Here is a 12,836-nt window from a genome sequence, read left to right as displayed (position 1 = left end):
TTCATTCCTGCTTTGCTTGAGGCTATAGTTGTTCTGCATCAGCAAGAACAAAATACCAGTGTTGTAACCCCATTGGCTTAATCACACAGTGCACCCAGAATGTGTAGAACCAGGCTTCAGGAATAGTAATGCTACCTGGCTACAATGCTGTGCTTGAATGTCAGAACAAACCAATGGACAGGAATAAAAGAGCTAATACACGTGCCACGCATGTGTCCTCTTAGCCAGATTTAAGCCAGTGTTGCCTGCATTTTCGTGGCCATAGCAGGAAGCTCCACGGGTATCACAGGGTGATGTAAAGAACTCAGAGGATAGGAGGATTTGCATTCTGACATTGTCACTTAGTATCTGTGTGTCTCATAGAAGTCACTCAGCCTCTGTGAGTGTGTTTCCTTATCTGAAAATAAGGGAAGTAAGACACAAGTTGAGCATCCCTTATCCAAAATACTTGGGGTAAGACGTGTTTCAGATCTCAGTTTTTTCAGATTTTGAAATATTTTCATTATAGATTTATTGGTTGAGCATCCTTACTCTGAATATCAGAAGTCAGAAAGGCTCCAATGAGCATTTCCTTTGTCATGTCGGCACTCAAAAAGTTTCAGATTTTGGAGCATTTTAGATTTCAAATTTTGGACTAGGGATGCTCAACCTGTAATAACTGTCTTATAACAATATGAGGTTACTGTTCATACAACATCTGATAATAGATTTGACAACACTCTGTGAATTGGATATGTCTGTGTGCTGGGTGGTACTTTTGATGGGCAGTAGCTAAAGTGTTACCTGGTGCTATTGCTCACCTATCCCTCTCTCCCACTCCAATTCCTATTGCTTATTTTCTGTGCCCCTTGGGGCTGTGAGCCTGTGTTGGTCTATTCGTCTGTTTGGAGAAGGTCTTTTTAAAGTATTGGACATTATTTTAAAGTGTTGATATTTGAGACCCCCTTCTCCATTTGTCTAAGGAACAGACCATTAGATTGTCTACGCCCAGTTTGGACCCTAACCTAGTTTCTCTGCTGTGTAGCCAACTCCTTGCTGTTCTTATTTAGGCAATGCATACTTAGGGAATGAAATATTAATTTGACAAAGTAGTGAGTTAAATCAGTGGTGGAAACTGTAATTATATAATTCACAGAAAGCCAAAATAAAGATTCTATCTTGTATGAGTTGTCTGTACATCTAATAATGTTTTTGCCCACACCCTGTCTTTTGGAAGTGAATTAAGCATGGATAACTATGAGTTCATTATCTAACCATCAGGAGCCCTGGGAATTCAACTGATGACCATTTCTCATCCATTTTGTTTCTAGAGCCCTCTTTGGGACAGATGCAGAAGCCCCCATTAAGCAATGCCCAGTTTGCCGGGTTTATATCGAACGCAATGAAGGCTGCGCTCAGATGATGTGCAAAAACTGCAAGCATACATTTTGCTGGTACTGCCTCCAGAACTTGGACGTAAGTGCCACCTAGGTTTGTTGTATGATTTTTTGTATACTGTACCTGCCCCACAGCCGATATCCTACAGATTTTCCTTTAAAATATTGAGGCGATTTCTGTCCTGCAAAAGGAATTTAGTTTTCTTAATGAGACTTCCTAAGCCTGCTACTTTAGATATCTAAAAACATCTTTTTGATGACCTTACATATGCCACCTTGGTGTTAAAGGCAAGCTTTTGTTTTAGGGGCATTTCTTGCTATTTGGACATTGTCTCTATTATGTAAAGGACTATTAGTGTCTTCATTTTATATTGCTGTTGTAACTAATTAGCACATACTTAGTGGCTTAAAATACCACACACAAAAAAATTATCCCACAGTTTTTCACTTTGGAAGTCTGACATAGGTCTTGCTGGATTAAAATCAAGGTGTCAGCTGGGCTGCATTTCTTTCTGGAGGCTCTAAGGGAGAATCTGTTTTCTTGCCTTAGAGGCTGTCTGCTTTCCTTAGCTTGTGGCCTCTTCCTCCATCTTCAAAGCCAGCAACATCAGATCCCTCACTCTCTTCTTTCTTAGTCATTGCTCCCTCTGACCACAGCTGGGAAAGGTTCTCTGCCTAAAGGACCAATGTGATGAGATTGGGCCCATCAGGATAATGTAGGATAATCTCCTTTATCTCAGGGTTCTTAATTTAATCATACTTGCAGAATCCCTCTTGTCATATAGGGTAACACATTCACAGATTCTGGGGATTAGGCCATGATATCTTTGGGAGGTAGTTATTCTGCCTACCACTATTAGGTTTTTTTCTTCTTTTTGAATTTAAAGAAAAATGGTTCAAATCAATGGTGTCTCTTAACTCTCTTCTCTCCCTCATGCGCTCTCTCTCTCTCTCTCTTATCTCTCCCTCATGCGCGCGCGCTCTCTCTCTCTCTCTTCTTTTGTTCATGGGCATGTAGCATTATCACTACTGTTTTGACACTGTTCCCTTCCCAGATCAAGGGGCTTGGCTTAATTTTTTCTCACCATTCATGAATCAAGTCTTCTCACATTCAGGTGCAGTTTTATTCAGCCCTGTGCCAAGGCTAATGGTAACTTCAGAGTTAAAAATGCAGTGCGAAGGGTTAGTGAGTAGGTCTTACTTCACTTCTGGTCTTTTAAAGTTTGGGGTAGCATAAGTTGTTTGTAGATAACACTCTGTTTTGGCAATTTGGACCTCTAAAATATGTCCATATCAGTGTAAGCCCTCAGTTACCATTGAGTTGCTATTCTTTTCTCAGCTCTTTGTTTTGATTGCTTGATTTGCTTTAATCCAACAAGTGATTTGTGTAGTGCTTTAGTTCAGACAAGCTTAGTGAGTAGTGAGTATGCAGTTAGCATGTAATGTCTGCTGGCCACCACCTGCTTGATTTTTAACTGAAAACTCGATATGTTGTTTAAGATGACATGTATGAATAATAATAATAACCTCCATCTTAGTGATTTAAGAAGAGGTATGAACTGGGGGGAAGAAAATGGACATTTTAGACTCTAGAAGTTCAGCAGCTCAGGTTGGAAGACATTTTCCATTTAGAAATTGATTTGTCATAGGCCCTTGAGTTACAATTTTGTTTGATATTTAAGACCTAGCACGCACCTAAATGAGTGATATTCTGGATGAGGATTTTACTGACTATACATCACACATGCATTACAAGTGAAAAACAGTTTTTTTTTGTTTTCCTTCAAGTTTCACCAGAATATTAATTGGGTTCATATCCACAAGGAGGCCGAGCCCATGAGGTTCTCTTTAGGAGGCCAGAGTGTAAGGGAACAATTATGTGCACCAGATCTCCATCCTTTGGCTGAAATGTGTTTGGGGGATGCTGTTGCAAAGAACATGCTGTTCTGTCTCTTGTGCTGTTCTGGTTCTGGAGATGAAATGGTGCAGATGTTAAATGGCTGAATACACATACTTCAAATGTTGAAGCATCTTTTTTCTGGTGACTGTTTTCTAAGATCTCATTTTCAGTTTTAGCCAGGGGCATTGGATTGTTGGTAATGATGTTTTTCTCTACGCAAGTGGAGTTCTACATCAGATGATGGTGTGGATCTCTGTTTATAGAAAAGTGTGAGAGCCTGGGGCCAGGACAGGGGTGACTGTCTAAAATCCAGGCCTGAGACCGACACGAAACAGGAATTTTGAGTGTTGTTGGAGTTGAGCTTGTTCCTGCCTTGATTCTCATCCCTGTAGTTTCAGAGGATGAGTTATGCTTAATTGTCTGCTTTAGAATCCTATTCCTGTCCATAGCCTTAGAGACTTGAGCTGTTCAGTTATCTCTTTCCTCTCCTGTGGTTTCAATTTCCACTCTGCACTCTCTCAGCATATCCATGCATTCGACTGTGTCACATTTAAACACAAGTAAATGTTTTTCTTAAAGCCTGCATCTTTTCCTTACTATACCCCTCTATTTATCTCTCCTTTAAAAGCCAAGCTTCAAAAAAAGCCTAATCACCTCTTGCTACTGACATTACTTACCTTCCAAACATTGCAATGTGCTCGGATGGCCACGTAATCACACCCCGACTGTACCCCTTTCCCAGATTTTGAGTGATTTCTTACTGGCAGAATCCAATACTACTTGTTCTTAGTGTACCTAGATTCTCTGCTGCATTTAACATCTTGACCACATCCATTTCAGTGATACCACCTCTGTTGGTTTCTCTTCTACCTTTCTGGTCATATCCCAGTTCCCTTTCTAGCCTCTTCCTCGACCCAGTCTTAAATGCCTGTGTTCAGCAGCCTCTTTGCTTCTCAGTTTACCCCTCTTCCTAGTTAATCTCAGTCTCTTCTATGGTTTCTTCTATCCCACGTACACTGATACCCAATTGAGACCCCTTTCTCCATTTGTCTAATGAACAGACTATTAGGTAGATGATCTACACCTAATTTGGACCCTGAGCTGGTTTCTCTGCTGAGGTTCAAGTTTTGTTTTGTTTTGTTTTTTTTTTTTTCAGTGTAGTTCTATGTGATGAGCTGCCTTTTGAACAGCCCTGCTTGGATGTCTCAACCATCTCTCAAGTTCAACATGTCCAAACTTGTCTTCCCAACAAGCTCCATCTCTGTGTTGTCACTTCTCTCAATAAAACCACTGCCTTCTTTCAACCCAACCAGTTTCCCTTCTCTGTGATTGCTTCTCCTTGTTTCTCTCTAGTTACTTTCTTAATATCTTAGGACTGTAACTTCCTCTTCTCCATCCATCCTCAGTCACTGGCATGTTCTCTCTCCTGGTTTGCCACACCAGCCTTTCAGCTGCCTTGTTCCTGGTCTTCCCATTCCATTGTACCTCTGCCAGAGCTAGCTTGCTAAGATAAGTAGTCAGGTCGTTATGACTCTTTTTTTTTTCTTTTTTAAAATTAATTGAGATTCTTATTGATTATGATCTGTTTTCACTTGGTGATTTACAAAACTACCAAGATAAAGATTATGGGCTTGGAATTCTAGAGGGAGTCACTGATATCACCAGAGAAAAACTTTGCCTTCCATTTGGTGATCTCATGTGGTTTGTATTCATTTCTCAATTTAAAACTGCATATTTACTGAAACCAATCTTTTTATTTTTCAGAATGACATTTTCCTCAGACATTATGACAAAGGGCCATGCAGGAATAAACTTGGCCACTCAAGAGCGTCAGTGATGTGGAACCGAACACAGGTACCCTGACCTTACAGGGAGCGTGACATAGACCAAAACCGTGATGGCTTAAAGAGCCCCTCTATTCCTCTTCCCTGGACTGTTCCCTCCTGGGAGGTCCCATCTCAGCCTGGGAGCTTCTGGAGAGTGCCAGGGCAGGACTAGGGAAAAGTAATGGGGTAACTACCTAAAGTTAATTCATGAGCACAGTCTCCTTAAGGACAAGTGGAGGAGCAGGGGCACCAGAGCTGCCAGGCAATCAACAGTGACATGCAGAATGCAGGCAGATATTCTTTCCTCTTGAGAAACAGTGGAATGACTTTCCTAAAGCCCTTTAAGGCATATTACCTTTCAAAGGCCTTGTATTAGTCTGTTCTCACACTACTAATAAAGACATACCTGAGACTAGGTTAGTTATTAAGGAAAGGGGTTTAATGACTCACAATTCCACATGGCTGGGGAGGCCTCACAGTCATGGCAGAAGGCAGAGGAGGAGCAAAGTCACATCTTAAATGGCGGCAGGCGAGAGAGCTTGTGCAGGGGAACTCCCATTTATAAAACCATCACATCTCATGAAACTTATTCACTACCACAAGAACAGTATGGGGGAAACCACCCCCATGATTCAGTTATCTCCACCTGGCCCTGCCCTTGACACATGGGGATTATTACAATTCAAGATGAGATTTGGGTGGGGACACAGCCAAACCATATCAGGCAGTGCTCTGAAACCCTGTGAGCCCTTCCTGGAGCTTAGATCCCTCTGTACATGCCATTGTGTGTTTATGTGGCAGGTTCAAAAGGAGTCATGGTTTATTTTTAATAGTGTTTTATATTTATTAAAGGCCGTGTTCCTTTGGAGGGAGTCAGTGCTAATATCCTAGTAATCATTAACATCTCCATGAGCTAGTTGAGGAAATTCAGGTAGAGAGAGCACCAACACTGATAATTCATGACTATCCTGAACTTGCGACAGCTTGAGTTGGCATTTGGATGGTTTCCATCCTTGATATGGTCCTTTGTATCTCTCTGGCTTCTCTCCAATTCAGATCAATCCTGGGCACTAGCTGAAAGATCCCAGAAATGTAACTATTCTATGTGCCTGAGATGATGTCTTGTTCAGGCTGCTATAACAAATGACCATAGACTGGGAGGCTTAAAGAACAGAAATTTACTTCTCATAGTTCTGGAGGCTGAGAAGTCTGAGGTTCAGGTGACAGCATGGTCATGTCCTAGCAAGGGCTCTCTTCCTGGTTTGAAGATGGCCATTTTTTTTGCGGTGTCTTCGCACGGCATAGATCCTAGAGAAAGGAAGCAAGCTCTCTGGCATCTGTACTCGTAAGAGCACCAATCCCATCATGAGGGCCCTGCCTTCATAAACCATCTAGCTTCTAAAGGCCCCGTCTCCAAATACCATCACATCGGGGATTTAGGGTTTCAACATTGAGCTTCAGGGGGACACAAACATTTGGCCCACAGCAGAGAGTATAGTTGGAATAAGTATACATATTGAAATACTTAATTGCTGAAATATGCTTTTCTTTGAAATTTCCAGGTGGTGGGGATCCTCGTAGGCTTGGGCATCATTGCCTTGGTTACTTCACCCTTGTTACTCCTGGCCTCCCCATGTATAATCTGTTGTGTATGCAAGTCCTGTCGGGGCAAGAAGAAAAAGCACGACCCGTCCACAACCTAAAGATCTCTGTGTTCATTTGCCCCAGATGTGTGAGTTACGTGAGATGGCACAGTGATGAAGCCCCATTTAGTGACCTTGCCTCCTTCTCCTTGCCAACTTTGAAAGTGCCTCTGTGTCCAGACTTTGAACTTGCCTGCCCGCCTTCAGCATCAGGAAAGGCCAAGTCCTGGGTGTGAGCGTTCCTGTGTAACAAGAACTGGGCTCAACAGTCCAGCTGTGTCTATGGAGCATGTCGGGAGCTTTGGGGTTGCTTGAGATGAATGAACATACCATTTTATCTTCCAAAGGACCTCACTGGACTGTTCAACTTCCAGCCAAATTCAAGGAGCTTGAGGGAACATTTGATATAACAAGTGTGTTGTCATGGTTGGCAACATAGAAGATAACCAAGAAGCCAGGGCCTGTTCTGTGTTGATTTGACTACCACGAGAAACACAGGGGAAACATGATTGAGGAGAAGGATAAGACTGTGTGAGGAGAAATCCTCACAGGAGCTGTAAAGCAGGCTGCTGATCTCAGCAGTTGATATAGTGGTTGTGCCTCTGCTGGCTACTGGGTGTGCTGTCCCCAGTGTTCCCGCTGTGATTTGGCAGAAACACAATAGGTTTCTCTTTGTGTGATCGAAACTGCTGTGCAGAGGGAGTTGCCCCTTCCCAGTAAAAGAGTTGCAGCCTGTTAAACAATATGGTCTAATTCAGTGTCTCTCCCTTGGCAAATGTAAGTTTTCTAAGTTGGCCAACTTGTCTCTTACAGCCGGTAGCTGTGGTCTACAAAATCGTTTCATATGAAATACGGGTAGAGTGGTAGAGTTTCAAAACTTCCGTCATAGATAACTGGGACCTTTCTCAGGACCTGTGTTCACATACCCAATAGATTTGGAATCGGGCCTAAGAGTACACATGGAGAGTAAATATTAAAGTGTATATTATGTACATCTAGAATCCATGTGACTTGCAGCCTGCCTGTAGTTTCTATCCATTGAGCATGCATGGATACACCCAATAGTACACACAAAATAAATGTTTACTTAAGAGCCATTCTATCCTTCTGTGACTGAAATGGTTTATTGTAAATCTGCCTAAAGATTTTTTTGCATATTATATATGTGAATTTTGGTTGTAAGTTCATAACTTACCCAAGGGTATAGACTCATAACTCTTTTAAAACAGTACTTAGTACAATATCCTGCCATCTCTGTTTGTAAAACACGAATTGATAACCGAGTCATTTACATATTTTCAAACACAGAGCAGCTCTTTTCTCAGCATAATTTATTATTGCTGTTTCAGCATCTGTTAGGACAGTCTGAATACTTTGTTACAAGGCACTGATAAAATAGCAACAAAAACATGTAAGAAATAAAATAGAAATGCTTTATATATTTTAGTTTAAGTTTATATATCATCTCATTGTGACTTATTTTTTCCATTATACCATTAGTCAGATTTGAATAACGAGGTTTTGAAAGGATAAAACCTTTTCTCCAATGACAGGATTACATAATTGCTATTGACAGTGTAGCCTGGTGCTTCATGAGACCTATGCTAAATGTTACTGTAGAGTTCTTGAAGCCAGGGATACCATATCAGGAACTATTCAGGATCTATGATATTTTCTGAGGTAACTGGGTAATAGAATATCAAATTGCTGCTATCTTGGACCTATTATTAAAGGATGATGCTTTGCCTACGTAATAGGATATATCCTAAGGGGATGTGTATATTTAAGGAACTTTAATTCATGTGTATATATTGATATCTGATGTATTGTAGTACATCAATTGGTCATGTACATTTTAATTTACACATTGTATAGAACATAGATGAGAACTCTGGGAAAACCTGGGAATGGCAACCAACCAAAATCATTTTTAATCATCTATTAGAAATTTCTTAATATTGTGTCTTTTTCTTTTGAAACTCTAAACACGTCAGAGAAAAAACACTGTCTTCTATCAGTGTAGTTCATGTTAGTATAATTATAGATTTACATATATTTGAACAGTTCATTTGCTTTGTTTTACACATAGCCTACTGCCTCATTATAGGTAAAAGGCATTTATAACTGCTCAGGGGATTACAGGAACTCAACTGAAACTGAATTTTTGTAACAAGAATGTTAATAGTGGCGATGTCCTCTGTCAGTAAACTCTTGAAGCTTGGTGCCACAAAGAGTCTTTTACATGGGGACTGATTTCAAGTAACCTAAAATACTGTGTTACCAGAGGAAGAGGTCCCGAATTTGGAGTGAAGATGGAAGAAAATAGATACGCTGTTTCCTTGGAAAATTGAAGGAATTTGCCGCCTTACAGAGATCGTGTCACCGAATTAGCTGCTTATTTTTTTTCGGCCAGGGCTGTGGAGTGGGGGTTGTTTGTCAAACTGATTTTCAATAACTGGATTTAATTTTTTTTAACGTTGAAAAGTGCCTGAAAAATGGTAAATTCTTAAATGTGTGAGATTGTCAGAATCCACAAAACTAGGTTGGTTAAACATATCTGGTGCATCAAAGGGCATGATGCAAACCAATCTAGAGACTGTTTATAGAGAAGAGAGCTAGCAACTTTTTGTTTCTTTGGACAGGGTCTCCCTTTGTCACCCAGGCTGGAGTGCAGTGGCATGATCAAGGTTCACAGAACGCCTACCTCCTGGCCTCAAGCGTTCCTCCCACCTTACCCTCCTGAGCAGCTGGGACTACAGGCGCACACCACCACACCTGGCTAAGTTTTGTATTTTTTGTAGAGATGGAGTTTCTCTGTGTTGCCCAGGCTTGTCTCAAACTCCTGGGCTCAAGCGATCCACACACCTTGGCCTCCCAAAGTGTTGGGATTACAGGTGTGTGTCACTGTGCCTGACAGCTGACAATTTTAACTGGCAACTTTGATAACAGAGGCTGCTATTCTTGTTTTAGATAATTGGCCAGTGCCAGAGTTTACTCTTGCCTCCTTTCTCAGTCTGCCAGCTTTGTCCTTTCTGAGTGATTCTCTTTCTGTATTAGGGATATTTGGATGCTATGGCAGGAATCTTTTTGTGTTTGTAGTCCATTTGCAATAGAAATAACAAATCCGTCCCCAAATTGTAACCTGAATGTAATAGTCCAGCATCCAGAAATCCTATGGAATGTATTAGCACAACATCTTACCATTGTCCCATCTAGGAAATTTTTCTTATTATGAAGTAGGGAAGTGAGGAGGAAAGCCATGCAGAAGCAAATGTTAGAATCTTAGGCATTCTATTTGTTCATGCCGTGGGTATTTGCTTTGGACTTGGAGTCTGTACTTTGAAAGAGGCCTTTGAAAAACAAATAATGCAGTGTGAATTTTCTAGTAGCGTGCTTCATGAAAATATTACTTATCCAGGTTTGCAAATGTACATGTTCATTTGAATGTAAATACCATTTCTTGGAACCCCACATTTTTTCTTAAAAATTATTCTGAATCTAAGTATGTATTACTTTAGCCTTCCCTACACAGTACTTATAAAAGACTTTTCTTTCTGTTCATGAATGGATGCCTTTATGTGATATAGAGTCATGTGTGTATGTGTAGCTTTAAGGGCAATTTCAGAAATGCATTAGATGAATGACATTTTATAAAGCGATCACAATTGATATATACAGGCTATGATGTCTCATGTCATGATCTGGGAAGTTTTATGTATTTTTAAAAATTGCTATTGTGTTGTATTTTTCCAATTTTTGGAGAAGAAAATAGGCTCTCTAGCCACAATAAATGTGAGCAGGAAATCAATTGTGTTAACCTTTGTTGCGCTGCACAATTCTAGGCATGTTCAATTTTATCCTCTAAGAACCAACCAAGTCACTGTTAAATCCTAGGTTCTGAATTTACAAAATGTACCAGAATTTGCAATACCATCTATGGAAATAACTCTTGCTACTTTACTTCTTAAAAGAAATGGGGCCAGGTGGGTGTGGTAGCTCACGCCTGTAATCCCAGCACTTTGGGAGGCCAAAGTGGGCGGATCACCTGAAGTCAGGAGTTCGAGACCTGCCTGGCCAACATGGTAAAACCCCATCGCTACTAAAAACACACAAAAATTAGAACCCTGTCTCTACTAAAAATACATAAAAATTAGCTGGGCGTGGTAGCGCATGCCTGTAATCCCAGCTACTTGGGAGGCTAAGGCAGGAGAACTGCTTGAACCTGGGAGGTGGAGGTTGCGGTGAGCCAAGATTGTGCCATTGCACTCCAGCCTGGGCAGCAAGAGTGAAACTCCGTCTCAAAAAAAAAATAGTGGGGCGAGGGTAAGTGTAATGTCTTTGTTACACACTTTCCTCTTTGTAGGGGTGATAGTTCACACTGCCCGTGCACAGGAATTGATCATTATCCAGAGAAATAACGAATAATACAGATCTTTGATCATTCTAATAAAAAACGCTGCCAAGTGTCAAAGCTGTTTGTTCTGTAAAGTGAGGGTTGGACTAAATGCTAAGGTCAGTTCTAACCTTCCAAAAGGATTTAGAGTGTTAAGGTCATTTCCATTTGAATTAGTATTCAAGGCAGGCCTTAAATTGGGCGCCAAAGATTACTTAACAATTAGAGCTTGTGTTTCTACAAAACCGAAAGCTCACTCTCCTGTACTGGTGTAGAAGCATTTTTATTGAAGGCGAGATGCTTCTAAAATGGTACCTGCATACAAAGGTTTACAATTGACGTACAATTCAAATTTCGTTTTCTAATCATTCCGTTTTGAGGAAATCAGTAAGACCATTTAAAAAGACTTTTGGGTTGTGGTTTCTTAATTTTCTTAATCATCTCCTAGAATGTCAACATTATTTCATTTTGAAAGTGTGCTTATTGTTTGCTAAACTTGAATTTGCATTCCCAAAGAAATATTGAATGAACCATTTTATATAGCAGTGATTTTAATCAGTGCCCTAACCAGCAAACTCATTGCAATGTAAATTATGAATCTGGTGATTTGGAGGAGAATAATAATTAGGTTTTTCTGTAATTCAATTATTTTCATTTGTTCGATAATAAATCTAGTTTTCTTTAGACCCTAAAGATAATGCCCAACTCTATGAGAAATAGGAAACAAATCTGCTTAAATGCGTTAATAGCAATTATAATGTTTTATTTGTATATTTTTACGTAAACTAAAGAACTTTTGAGAACAATCCTTTGAGATAAATGGAGCAGATTAGATCCATTTTATGGAGAAAGCAATGTTTTGTATTCATGTCTTGCTAAGCGTCATAATGATGAGTGACAGCTGGGAAAAGAATGCACTAGGACTTGAAAGTTCTATAATGCTCTTTCATTAGTAATTTTGAGTCTTTCACTCCCAAATCTGTGAGTCCTAAGAGAACGTAGTACCCTCTCATTTATCTGTATCAGTGGAGATGTACCTAAGAACATATTTCAAATCATCACTTAGAGGCTGTTTGGGTGGGTACCCCTGAGATCCCCTCACCTCACTCCTTGAGGTTTGGCTAGAGAAGGACAGGAGATGGAAGGTAATTAGAAAGATAACAGGGTGGTCTCCCTCTGACTTGCTAATACTGGAAGCAGAATTATAGCTGAATCTGTATACTCACCCCAAATGCCCCAGTGCTTGCCTCTCGCCTACAAAGTACATTCTCAGAAGTTCCAATCAAGACTCAAAGGGACCGTTAACTCAAATCTAACTCCTTTCTTCTTAACATTACCAACTTGTACTCAAACGTGTATTTGTAGCCTACCATTAAATAAATCAATTGGCAGTTTCAAAAGCTGGAAAGGGGACTCCAAATAATTAACTTAATTTCTCATCCATAAAGAAGTCCTTTCAGGCCGGGCGCGGTGGCTCACGCCTGTAATCCCAGCACTTTAGGAGGCCGAGGCGGGTGGATCACGAGGTCAGGAGATCGAGACCATCCTGGCTAACACGGTGAAACCCCGTCTCTACTAAAAATTAAAAAAAATTAGCCGGGCGAGGTGGCGGGCGCCTGTAGTCCCAGCTACTCGGGAAGCTGAGGCAGGAGACTGGCTTTAACTTCGGAGGCGGAGCTTGCAGCGAGCCGAGATCGC

At 40.7% G+C, this 12,836-nt stretch overlaps 1 protein-coding gene across 2 annotated transcripts in view; it reads left to right on the top strand.

The window, feature by feature from the left end:
• Positions 1 to 10,549, top strand: part of RNF144B (ring finger protein 144B) — a 79,758-nt gene extending 69,209 nt beyond the window's left edge. Inside the window, exons 6-8 of one of the 2 annotated variants that reach the window (XM_030929480.1) lie at positions 1,311 to 1,455; positions 5,041 to 5,130; positions 6,831 to 10,549. In XM_030929480.1, coding sequence (XP_030785340.1) covers positions 1,311 to 1,455; positions 5,041 to 5,130; positions 6,831 to 6,860 — 265 coding nt within the window. In that variant the 3' untranslated portion in view covers positions 6,861 to 10,549. Of the gene's footprint in view, positions 1 to 1,310; positions 1,456 to 5,040; positions 5,131 to 6,664 lie in introns of both variants that reach the window. The other variant, XM_010352701.2, reaches the window with a different exon arrangement.
• The last annotated feature ends 2,287 nt before the right edge of the window (positions 10,550 to 12,836 follow it).

The sequence above is a fragment of the Rhinopithecus roxellana genome, chromosome 4 (assembly GCF_007565055.1).
Source record: "Rhinopithecus roxellana isolate Shanxi Qingling chromosome 4, ASM756505v1, whole genome shotgun sequence".
NCBI lineage: Eukaryota > Metazoa > Chordata > Mammalia > Primates > Cercopithecidae > Rhinopithecus > Rhinopithecus roxellana.
The sequence above is the reverse complement of the archived record's forward strand: the minus strand, read 5'-3'. Positions and strand labels throughout refer to the sequence as shown.